General features: G+C 37.1%; 1 protein-coding gene across 3 annotated transcripts in view; it reads left to right on the top strand.

The window, feature by feature from the left end:
* The window catches only part of CDH13 (cadherin 13), a 541,021-nt gene that overhangs the window by 99,362 nt on the left and 428,877 nt on the right, over positions 1 to 12,782 (top strand). For all 3 annotated transcript variants that reach the window (XM_052797009.1, XM_052797007.1, XM_052797006.1), the window contains exon 2: positions 210 to 321. In XM_052797009.1, coding sequence (XP_052652969.1) covers positions 210 to 321 — 112 coding nt within the window. The remainder of the gene's footprint in view (positions 1 to 209; positions 322 to 12,782) is intronic.

The raw sequence follows: 12,782 nt of genomic DNA, 5'->3' as shown, positions 1-12,782 counted from the left end.
ACATCCATAAAAGCAAAAACCCTAGATAAAAAAAATTGTTCAGCAAGATTTGAAGGGGAAGTGTGATGCGATGGATATTTTTGTTTTATGAGCATGGATCCCAATGTTTTGTTTTATGAGCGCTGACCCTAAACCCAGTATCATTCCCAGAAGCCAACGTGATGGGTGAATGTGTGGATGTTAAAAGTCCATTTCCCTTTTTTCCTCAGGTTCTGCTGCTCGCATGTGCAGAAGATTTAGAATGTGTCCCTGGATTCCAGCAAAAGGTTTTTTATATTGAACAGCCATTTGAATTCACAGAGGACCAACCAGTTCTGAACCGTATGTTATTTTCATATATTACTATTGTGCAAAAATCAGAATTGCTTATGTATTCATACCACTCCTGCCATTTATCAGAAAGCTTTTTTTTTTTTTTGTATGTAGGATTTGAAATATTGCCATGATTCTGTCTGGGTTCCCCTGTATTAATCCTGTATCTCTAGAGGCTTTACTCTGTTCCATGTATTAGAGATGGCAAAATACTATATATAATCATTTAGGACAAAATGAATATTGTGAAAACCTAGAATCATCTGCTTTTTTAAAAGAAAATTTACTCTGAATTTTTTTATAGTCTTTCTTATAATCTTGGAAATCAGGGCTTGCCTATCAACATTTCACTATTAATTTATCTCTGCAACCGAGATTTAGAAGCTGATATTTTAGAAGTTTCATTCAAAGCAGGTGCAAGTCCAAGTCTTCACATGAAATTCAGAGGAAGCTGGAAGAAGCTTGCGATCATCAGTGGTAGCAAATTGTTACCACGTGTGTCGTACAACTGGGATATTCAGTAATATTTCCAATGACCAGGTGTCACATTATAAAATCCAGTCTGGTACCGTATATTCAAAGCATTAAGCTGAAGGGGATTTAACTGTCTTTCAGTCCTGGTGTTAGTTCATTCAAATACTTTAGTGAGCAAGTCTTTCAACTTGTTCACTCAGTTCTGTGGCTTCGGGGCTTCAAGACTGTCAAACTAAGGTAGTGCCTTATCCAATGGTCAATGATTTTGAAGGCTTAAAGATATTAAGTGCTGCCATTTTCATAACTTCCAAACACACCAGCAATTTACATGTGATACATATTACTAGTTTCTTTGTCATGCTTGGTTGCTTGCTGTTGAACCAGGAATTCTCCTAGGTACGCAGCATGAGACAGTAGTGCTTGGCATCTATGTATGATATCTAGATCCTACAATGTGATATATAGTGACAGTTTGGTGAAACCAAGAAATGCAAAGCAATATTACTCATTAAATACACACATTTCTGTTCTCAGTTCCCTCCAGATATTACTACTACATGTGATATATTTTCACTGTTATGTATGTTTGGATGAAGGTATAATCTGTGCACACTTTTTTTAAAATAGCACTAACTTTTCAAAATGAAATGGCAGAATTAGTTGCCAGAATCTATTGAAATGACTCTCTTAAACTTAAGTCATTCAGGGTGCTAAAATAAACCTGTAGGATAACATTTTTAGTCTAAGCGTTTTGATAAGTTACTTAGTCCGAGTTGTATTTTCAGAAGAAATTTAGATCATAAGTAGTAGTGCTATTCACAGAGATGTGAGATCATTATTCAGTTTGGAAGACAGATTTCAAACTTCCGATTTCTTTAGGCAATCTAGTTTTCCTCTAAATTCTTACTTTAAAGTTGACGAACACATCATTCCTAGATGGTTAAAAGTAGAAATTCTTAGAATGTAGGAAGTATAATAGATTAATAGATTTAATAAACATACAAAGTTGAAGATCTATGTAAAGAAAAGCAATATTAACACTAACTCGTTAAGCTGAATAAAGAGAACCTTTTTTGTATTCTTTGGCTGCTTTGCAACTTTGAGGCTGTAGTGTGTCTGGCCAGATCTCCTGCTGATTTGTGCTTGTTCTCCCAAATACCTAAAGGATGAGTTGGTTAAGCCAAAGTTGACAGGACTGCTCTGTGGTGACCCAGCAAATTGCACTGGTATGAAACTAGCACAATAATTAAGACAACATCATTAGTATGAGGAGGAGGGAAGAGCAGCAGGAGATTTAGAAATGCCTGGAAACAATCCTCGGAATTAAATTATTTTAATAAGCAGACACTAAATTGGCCTAATATGTAATGTTTGACAAAGGCAGACTGTCGATGCATGATTCTAGTTAATTCAATCACTCGTAAACGGTATGTCCTTCATGGAGCAGCTTTAAACCTCTGCACAGTTTCTTCATTTTAGCTGTCAACAGAATTGATATTTTTAATTGTCTGTTTGAATACACTTTGCATGCTCTTGCATCTTTTTATACCCATTACCCAAGAGTGGTGTAATTTAGCAGTTGCATTGCAATGTGAGGCTTACTAGGGCTATGTAAATTAATAGACCGAATATGCAAAGCAGGCCTATAGCAGTGATTGTTTTTGTAGTCCTCGATAAGCCAAGGAACTCCTTAATTCTTAAGTGCAATAAAACAGTCTTTTTCTTTTTTTTATTTTTCAATTTAAACAAGGACCTACTGTACATTTCATTGCTAGTATCTCCCTTGTAATTAAATATAGGTTATGGCTGGTTCTTATGTATTTATTGCTTCTACATATGGCAATGTTAATTATATTTTACATTTACTGAGAGGAAGAAGGAGGAGCAGCCCAAACTGAGGGTACAGAATTTTGTCTTGCTTCTGATTTGTACTAATTCTTATAAGTTGGCCATAACAATTACATCAGTCCAGTTGTGTATGCATACCCTCCTTCCTGCTAGTTTCACTGGAATTCTGTTGCTATTTCTTAGCTTTTATCTCATTGTGCTTAGGCTGAACTCCTTTTCTTATTTACTATTGCATCTCACTAAACAGCAACCTCCAGATGTGGACCATTTTATTTTCCTAATTTTGTAATTTATTTTTCCTAATTTTGACTTTCTTTTTTTCTCATCAGACCCTTTTATCTCCTTCTGTTTTCTGTGACCACAAACAAAATCAGGTATTGCTCTCCTACTTCTTGTCTGCCCAGTTCTTTTCTCTGAGTGTGGTTCTCTTAAACCAGATGTTCCCTTGAGGTAGTGGGAGAGGATTCATAAAGTCACTTTCTGGAATTACTAGAGGGTTTGTCCACATAATTGTTTTAACAAGCAATTGTGTTACTGGATTCTTCTTCCTTATAGCTTTTTTTTTAGTTTAGACCTAGGACCATCTTCTGCAATCAGAGAAGATCATAAAGATTGCTACATTCTTGGTAAAGTGATAATTGATAGTGTTTAATTACAGGTTTTACACCTTTCTGGAACATTTGTGGCCATGAAATGCTTCCCCATCAGAAAGCTTGTCTTTGGCAATGCTGACAGGTCACTGGTAGTGACAATGTTCCAACATGCTAAGCTGATAGAAAGTTCCTAATCAGACTCATCAAATGTGGAAATGTAATTGTGTTACATTAATCATGTTTATACTTAACATACATGAGTCTTGGCTTTTGGGGGTATTTTTAATTGTCAATGAATCAAATAGCGCACTTGAAAAATTGAGGCAATTAACATAAAGGCGTTAGGTGATGCATTGTGCATACTAAACTGGGGAATGCATTGCCAGTGATTTAAATGTCAAAACAAAGGAAGTTTTGACCCTTACTTGAAAAGCTTTAATTTGGATGTTAATTAATGGCTGACCTCTTCTGTCTCTTACGTGATCAATTGCATGTTTCAGAGCTTGGGCTGCTTCAAGATCAGGGCTTTGTCTGTCCGCATTTGGGTACTTTTTTTTTTCTGTGGATTTTAACAAAGACTATTCTGTTCAACCATATTGAAAATCTTTGTTTACTCATATGATGGGAAATATATTAGTCTGCTTATCACTAATGCTTAAAGGCAGTTCTTCTGTTGTTAGCAAAGCCGTAGCTTCCAACAAGATTTCCTTTGTTCAAACTGAATAAAGCCTGTGGAAAGATCAGAGAAGACTATTCCTACTACTACAGTATCATGTGTGTACATGGATCACAGTGCCAATCATGCTCACATCAAAACATTTCCTATTGATTCTGAAATGATGCCATGTGAGATTTGTGATTTATCACATCCATTCTTCCCACTGATTACCATGCTATTTGACTGTACAGATGGCCTCTTTCTGTGACTTCTTCATGCTATCAACATTACTGCTCTTACTCTCTTCATTATTCTGATCCATACAGTGTGTGTTATCAGACAAACTTGATTCATCTCCCCCTGCTTCACTTTTTCTGCAGCTTGCATAGAGCCAACGTGGCAGCCTAATTCAACACACTATAATATGCCAAACCTTCTACAGAGTTTATAACATGAGGTTTATATGCTAGTGTTAACTTCTCATGCTGAATATTGCAGATTTTAGGTAATTGGAACTACAGGTGGTAGTTGTAGCTTGCAAAGTGAGGTAAGATTTTTGGCTTAGTAATTTCTTGCAGGGAAAACTGTCTAGACTTTTGGGTAATAGCTAGATAACTATGGATTTTTTTTCACCTATTCAGGTATACATGTATGTAGCACATCTTGTTGAAACTTAGTTGTGGCTTTTGAAAATAAAAGTCTTTAATGCATTTTGAATTCTACAGACATCTTAAAACTACTTTTATTTCACATAAATCACTCACTATGTTAAGAAATGTAGTCCTTTAGAAAATGTTGAAAAATTACTTGGTTCCTGTATTTGGCATGTGGTAGCAGGTTCTACAGCAATGCGTCTCAACTTTTCTACCCAGATAGAGGAATGCTTTTTATTCTCTAAAATATATCTTAATGTGCATGTACCCACGTATAGAACTTGAATACCAGAGCTTCACTTCTGACACTTGGATACATGATTAAGACCGGGTATCTGGGACTCTGTTATGCCATGTGAACAGAAATATTGGTCAGGATTTGAAACCAGATGTTAGGGACATCTCTTAATCACACTGTTCCCATTTAAATGGCTGTAGGAAGCCAAACTCATGTTACTAAAATTCTAGGAAATATCTGGGGGTGTGCAAAATGTTTGCAACATTGTGGAAGTAATTTTTAAAGTGGGGAACTTTACAACGTTTTCATGGAGGCAGAGCGAGGAGGAACTTCAAAGAGAAGATCCTTTTGCACTTAAATATGTAAGGCACTGCTTTGCAATTGAAGCTTGATGCCTAACTCTTACACAGAGGAAGAAAGTTGTATGTGTATGTATTGCAATTAAGCAATATAGAACATCTCAGATGTGTCTCTGAATAGGTGTATGCAGTTTGATGTTGTAACATAACAGAATATCATATCATATCATATATCATCTGTTAAATTGCTTTCACACATGATTAAAGCAAAACAAAACAGGAAAAAATGGTTGAGTGCCAGGTGGTCAGACAGTTGCCTTCCAAACAGTGTGTGTCAGCTTATTAACAGCACCTGAGGGGAAATGAGTTTAAAATAGACTTTGATTTGTGTTTTTGTTTGTTTTTTTTTTAAATGCATGTACATTTAATTAAACTAGTTTTTGAAAAGGTAGGATATTAGACTAAACAATTAGTCTCTGAAAAACATCTTTAGGGCTAAGTCAAAATCTCTGAGGGAGGTAATCAGCTCTTGTAGAGTAATGGAGGGAAAGCCATATGTGTTGGTAAAACCTCCTCTTGACATTATAATTCTAAGGTAGAAGAAATGAAGATCTAAATTCAGAAAGTGTCTTGTCTGTTGAGAAAAGCCATGCAACTGGTTTAAAAAAAAAAAAAATTGGGCAAGGATCTTTGCAGTGACAGTGAATGCTCTGTTAATGGGTTGGTCTGGATTTAGGAAGATAAAAGGAGCAGATTACTTGGTTTGAGATTTGATTTCTTTCTGGAGACTTTCCAAGAGCCATAATGTCTTGTAGAGAATACTTTTTTGAAATTCTTATAGGCTTTGGTTGACTGAAGCATGCCAGCTGTTCTTCTAATAGTCTAAATCAATGACCAACTGCTCAGTATTAGCAGGATGGGTCTCTTGCTCAGCACAGTGCAAACCTTGTATTAATAATGTCCCCAGGTGCTTCAATGGAAGACTTCTCTGCTCGTTTCCAGTTGGCAATTCCAAAACAAAAAATCTGATTAACTAAGCTATTCTTCCCTAGCTGATTAACAATGCAGGCCAAGAGGCAGCCTCATTCTCTGCAGGTGTATAAACACGTTGGAGGGCCAAAATCTGTCTTTTAGGAAAATGTAGGTAGCTTAGCTTTGGACAAACTCAGCAAGCAAATAGTCTGATGCTAATTGCTTATGGTTGACAAAATTTAACAGGGTTATCTTCCTGAGGAAATGAGGGGTAGGGGCATATGATTTCTGGTTATGGTTTAGAGCTGGGGTCATGCTGAAGAGGCTACAGCATCAGCCCAGCTTTGTCAGGAGGAAGCTGCTGTTCATTTCTGACAAACAGATGCAAGACAAATTACTACATGCTGAGACGTTAATGCGTTTCTGTAGTACATAGTTTTCTATTTTCACAGACCGCATTTCTGACAGAACTTTTAATTCAAGAATCTTAGGAAAGCACCATTCAAAAGAATCATGGCTAGCCAACCTTTGAAATGTAATGGAAAAGTGCAGTGTGGACATTTAGCAAGAATTAATGGGAGTATGTGAGGTTAAATCTTCCTTTAAACATAGAATCTCATTTAAATTAATGATATCTTTAAAGCATGCAAGTATTCTTGAAAATAATTGTAGGTGTAGTTCACAATTAATTCTTAGCTTTTAGGATTTCTCTCTGCTAATCCAAATCAAATTATAACTTTTCTAATGTTGTTATGCTCATGCTTCAACCTGCAGTTTTTCTTTCACTTTGCTTTTTTTAGAGCAGTCTTTCCTGGACAGAGCAATCTGTATGCATCAGCTATTGTCTGCTTTAATGTACACATCTCCTTTTTACATAGCTTTCTTGTTGCATGTGATCTCTCAGTCTCACTTTGAGAATAAGTAACGCTATGAAGTGAACTCACAAAGTATTTCAGAAATTTATTAGATTGAGTGCTTTTTTTCTAGCTGGAGGCTAGTGTTCCTGATTTTGTCTTATGTCCCTGTTCAGCTTATCCACCCAAACTCTTTCCTCTAGAGAAGGGAAAGTAAAAGTAACTTTTTATGGATTGATTCTGAAAACCCTGGTCATTTTGGAATGACTTTGTGCATATTTTTATGCCTTGTACCTACTGCTGCTGCTTGGTCAGACAAGTGAAGCTGTAGATAGTGGAGTAAGTGCATGTTGTTTTCTGTGATGTGAATGCTAACGAAAGTGTTTGTGTTGTAGTTTTTTGTTGTGTGTGTGTTTTTGGTTTTTTTTTTTTTTTTTTTAAATCCCTGAAAAAATATCAACCCTGGTGAGTGGTAGGATTTGCTGAAATAAGAAATCAGGTAAAGAAAGCCTGACTGAAAGGGGTTATCTTTAACAAAAATCTGAAATACCTTTACCAAAGACCTCTTTTTAAACAAGGTGAAAGTAAAATCGGAAGCCCTGGGAAGGCCTAAAAGATGATTCCTATAGTGATCTGGGATGTTGCTTTTCAGACAGGAGCTCTACTTTCAATACTAGCTTTGACTTGTTTTCTTTCTTTAAAAAAAAAAAAAAATAAATCAGTGCAACCTTCTCTGTCTTGGCTGTGGAGAAAACTGAACCAGAACTGAGAGGCCTTTAAAGAAGGCAACAAAATAGAGATAGTCCTGGAGCAGTTTACAGGTAGCCGATAGCAGAAGAGAAATTCAATGCTGAAATTGTAGCCAGCTTTGGTGTATCTATGATACTTTTGAAACACTTGCTAGCAAGTGCTAGAACTTAAATGCAGGTTAGACTGAAGTAAATGATAATTTAATTTATGCACGGGACCATTCTGCAGTCAGAGATTCAGGTTTGTTTTACCAGAGGGTAAATTGTGCAAATCTCTTATTCCCTTATCAACAGTGGTGTGAACACTTTGGCTAGACCTAGGTTTATGTATAAACTGAGTTGTCCTGTCTTGCAATTTTTGCCAAAATACTGTAAAGCAGGTTGTAGAAAATGGGTGCATTTTTTAATTTTAATTTTATTTATATTATACTCTATGACTAGAATAAACTTACATTCTTTACTAACCATTCTGATAAGAAACATTGTTTGTGTAAATGCATTCAGGCACGTGGGTTTTACCTTATTTTGTGTGGCAGTGAACTAGTGGCAACAGAAAATGTGCTCTGGTTTGCTAGAAAACCAAATTGCCTGGTTACAAGTAGGACTCCTGCAGACTTTATTTAGCTGGAGTTTTAATTACAGTGCCAGCTCTCAACTCCTACAATAAAACAGTAGGGCGACCGCTATAATTTGACCTTTATAAAACATTAACACCAACCTATACAAAAACATAACTTCAACTTTGAAGAATAAATACAGTGGGAGGCAGAATTCAAGGAATTATGAAAATAAAGCGTGCATGTAATACTTTTACTTTTGGAAAAAACATAAAAATGCAGTAGTGTGGACACCAAAGTGAAGTTGGTGTGTTTGGTTCCCTGTATCCATCTTCTGGTCCTCATACAAAAATGCTGCATAGCTGGCAGAAGAATCTTTTTGTGGTTTTATCATGCCTCAGGGAAAGCAGTCTTGCTGCGAGGCTTAGAATAAAGGATACCACACAAAACACGAGGGAAATGTTGATGTATAAAAAACCAGAGCCTGTTTCTTTCCCCAGAAGAGTCAAATCAGGAAACTTCAGGTGCTCGCTTGTTCCCTCTGAATCTCTTCTTTTTACTCTTCTGTCTCCTCTCTCTTGCTGTATTCCCTGGAGGGGGAAGTATTTGTGACAGTCAGCTGTTGTGAATTGCACCCTGGGCCAAGTGCTCCTTTTTTCTGCTGAGTGTCACAAAAGAATGAGGTGGGGCTGAAAAGGAGGATTGGAGAAAGACAGTCTATGCCAGAGTTGCATGGGAATGTCAATGCAACAGCACTATTGGAACATGAAATGGGTAACAGTACTGGCTCCTAGCTGTATACGGCACCATAAATGGTCACAAATATGAATGCATTTTGGGTTAATTCTGGCTAAAATACTCCCTAAGTTGTGGTGTGGCAGCTCACACTATTTTGTAGTTTGGTCATCATGGAAAGGTGATTAAGAGTGTGCTCCATGTCTTCCATTGTCCTTAATATCAGTCAGAGCATACCTTAATCAGCTTTACCCTTTTTTTGTGAAACTGAATTAAAGCTGTAAACATAAGGATACTTTAAACAAATTGTTTTTTATGCCCCATAATAAAAATCAAATTTGAAAATGTTTGAATGCCAAGGTTATAAGTTGCTATTAAGTGACCTAAAACGTTTTTGTTTTCATTGCCTATGTCAGCTTTAGTTTGCTGGACAGGTGAAGCATTAACTGCCTAAGTCTATTGTTCTTTAATTGTACTCCTGATGTTATGTTTCATGACATGTTATATTATGGATAGCTGCTGTTAGCAAGATGCACCTATTTCTGTGATGGATAATGCTATATGCCAGTTATACTGGGGAAGAGAAATAAAGAGTAAGAGTGTCTATCAGTTTCTGGGAATGGAACATTTCAGGATTCAAACTTTCAGCATCTTAATGGTTCACAGGCCCATTTAAGGTTAAATTGTCTTGAAGAGCTGTTACACATGGAGTGCTATGTTTGTATTGCTGTGGGGAACAGCATAATTCTAATAATTGCTCTGTTTGCATTCAGGGAGAGGCTTCTTCTGCTGTCTCGATGCTTGAGGAAGGAGGGGATGAAATATTTGCAGCAGAATGGCTCCTCTCTTTCAGCATGCGATGCTCAGCCGCATCTCTGTTGACCAAAGAGTTTCCTTAGACCTGAAGGCCAGGCAGGCCTGACAGAAGCATAAGGGAGTTTAATTCTTCTGTACGGGTTTGTGTTCAAACATGATCCTGGATGCAAACAAATGATGCAGGCTATAGGAAGGCAGCTATTAAGTATTGTGGTCAGGGAGCTTCCCAGGGATTCACTGTGGCTGAAAGAAAGGTCGTGAACTCAGTTCCCTAAGAATCTGTGCTTGGTTGTCTAGTTACTATTGCTTTGGGGGTTTTTTTGGATGTTTTTTGTTGTTTTTAATCTTGGCTCTTCTAGGTAATAGTGGTATTCAGCCTGGCTTGTATTTGTGGAGAAACAACTCAAGTGTGACATAGAAGAAAATAGGAAATAGTGATTTTACAATATTTTTCTAAAGAAATGAAAGCAGTATTGTGGGAGTTATACAGTGTAATTTGCAACCAAAGAGCTCGTTTCATTTAAATTTTTAAAAGTTAGGTTTGTGACATAGGAAATAGTCTAAAATTATCTTTAATAATGGAGCTGATCAGTTCACTCTTCTGATTAATAAGAAAATGCAATGCTCTAAGTGTTCTGTAAGATCTGACATTTCTCAGGAGAAACACCAAATCTTACACAGGTAGGCAGAAGCTTTTTGCCGTAATAGAATAGCAGCTTCTGTCAACTGTAAATCAAAATAAGAAACTTTATTAAAAATTATATTACTTCTGGCACTTTTATTCTTTGAGACACTGTCTTTAATAGCTTCTCCAATAAAGTTAGAAGAAACTGAAATATAGAAGCTTTAACACTTACATAATAAATCTATTAATCTTAATGCTTCTGGAAATATTAGGCATTGACTACTTACTACTGTTTTTATAAGTCAGCATCATTTCCCAGAATTGTATGATACTAACTACAGTTAGTGCTGATAATTAATTGAAATGAAATTACTTGTACAATGAATGAGTGCTGGACACGTTTAACTTAACTCTTTCTGGCACCATAGCTATGCTTTAGATCCTGATTTAGCATGGTATTTAAGCAGCACCTTAGTTTAAGTTCCCTCCACACTCTATATAGAAATTTGACTTTACTTCAGTGTACCATGGGCCTAAATTCTATTAGCTTCAGCACAAGTTTCTGCTTAGGCAAAGTATTTGCCCTTTGGGAAAGGCTTGGCAGTGGCAGAACTGTAAGGTGACTGTTACCTATGCAGCCACGCAAAAGAAAAGTCATCCAAGTTTCCTAGCGCGTGTGTTTTCTGTGCTGAAACAGGTGATTTGGCATGATTGTGCTCAGAACCATAAATACAGCAAGAAGTTCAACTTCCACAGATGAGTGCTGTTTCTGCTGAAGTTTGGTTTTCCAGCATAACTCTGTGCCCAAACTCTCATTCTTTCTACCTGTGAGTGCTACTGGATTTTAGGTAACTGAGCAAACAAATCTAGACTGGTCCTTTTTTATGTTCTCTTAATGATCTCTTAAACATAATGGAGCTCTGGATAGGCATGAGCACTGAAAATAGAAGGCTGGTGGTGGACCCCTGCTGCCTGCGGTACATAGGTGAGAGCCTCAGGAAGCAGGGCTGCTGCTGAGGAACATTGGGGTAGGGAGTAGCCCTTGCTAGAACATCTGGAACTGCCCCCATGAGGACTGACAGATTTAAAAGTTTAATAAAGATATAAATATTTGTTAAGTAAGATTAAAGGCCAGGCTTAATGCGACCAGATTGGAAATGGTAGATTACAGGTAAAGGTCATAGAGTTGTTCTGTCTAGCTTTATTATTTATACTGGTCTCTAATGCCAGGTCTATAATATAGTCTTCCTGCTAGAGCTGGGGGTTTAGAAAACCCAGTAGCAGTCCCTGCTTTTAGTTTGTCCTCTGTGAAAGTATCTGCATGAGTTTCATTAAGTATTGCCAGTTTAGTAATGGTGGGAGAGAGCTAGTTTCACTCAAGATGAAATCTTGAGTGCTTATTTCCATCAAGACAACAGAAATAGATAGTGCCCACAAAGATCAATTAAAAAGCCTATTTAGACCAAAAGGAGGTTAGAAGGTACCCAGGCATTGCATGCTTTGCATGGCCTGTGCACAGCAGCCTACTGGAGTTGGGTCGATGTGAGATGCAGCGAGTGTGATGGCACGCACTGAGCCAGCTGCAGATGGGATCCAACTGGGTAGTTGGGTAGTGCTATGTAGAAGCAAGAATGGTACTGCCTGCCTTTCTGGGTTGTTAAAAAAAAACAAACAAACCCACAACAAAACCAACATCACCCCCCCCAAACCAATAATCAACTGAAACCCCACAAAAACAAACAAAAAAAACCCCAACAAAAACTGAATAGAGACCTCAAAGCAAGATTCAGGCAAATATAACACAGTAGACAGCAAACCTCTGCTTTTCTTCCTGTCATTTTATCTATCTGTGACAGTCTTCAAAGAGTTTTTGTGGCAGTCTTTGAGATCTTATGTGCCACAGTTTTCTCATCTAGGCTTTCCCGAGGAGCAGAGTTTTACTTGGATCTACGTGTGCCATATACCCAGGAAAGGGAAGTCTTTTAACTATGCACGTATGCCCCTACTTTACCCTTCTGTTGCCTCTTCCTTCTGTTGAAAATGTTATACTTTAAAGGGATTAATTATGTGTGGATTAAATGAGTGACTCCATAGCCTGGTAGTTTGCCCATTTCCACATGAGCGAAGGTTGTTGTTTTGGTCCCTGCTCACCTGAGTGCTTATACTTTTTTAATGCTTTAAAAAAAAATAAAATTAAATTAAAACCATGAGAAGCATTAGTGATTTTAAAATAAGTATTTTTATAGGTATTTTAATAAGTGTTCAGGGAGCTGGAACTGGAACTTGCTTGTGATGTGTGCAGGAGAATATTTTGATATAATGATTTCAAAGTATGTAGAAACATTTAAACATCAGTTTCAGCAGGAAGCAGAGGAAAAAGTGCCTTGTTCTGTGGATTT

The sequence above is a fragment of the Harpia harpyja genome, chromosome 9 (genome assembly GCF_026419915.1).
Source record: "Harpia harpyja isolate bHarHar1 chromosome 9, bHarHar1 primary haplotype, whole genome shotgun sequence".
Taxonomy (NCBI): Eukaryota; Metazoa; Chordata; class Aves; order Accipitriformes; family Accipitridae; genus Harpia; species Harpia harpyja.
Note: the sequence above shows the minus strand (reverse complement) of the source record. Positions and strands in the feature narration are given on the sequence as shown.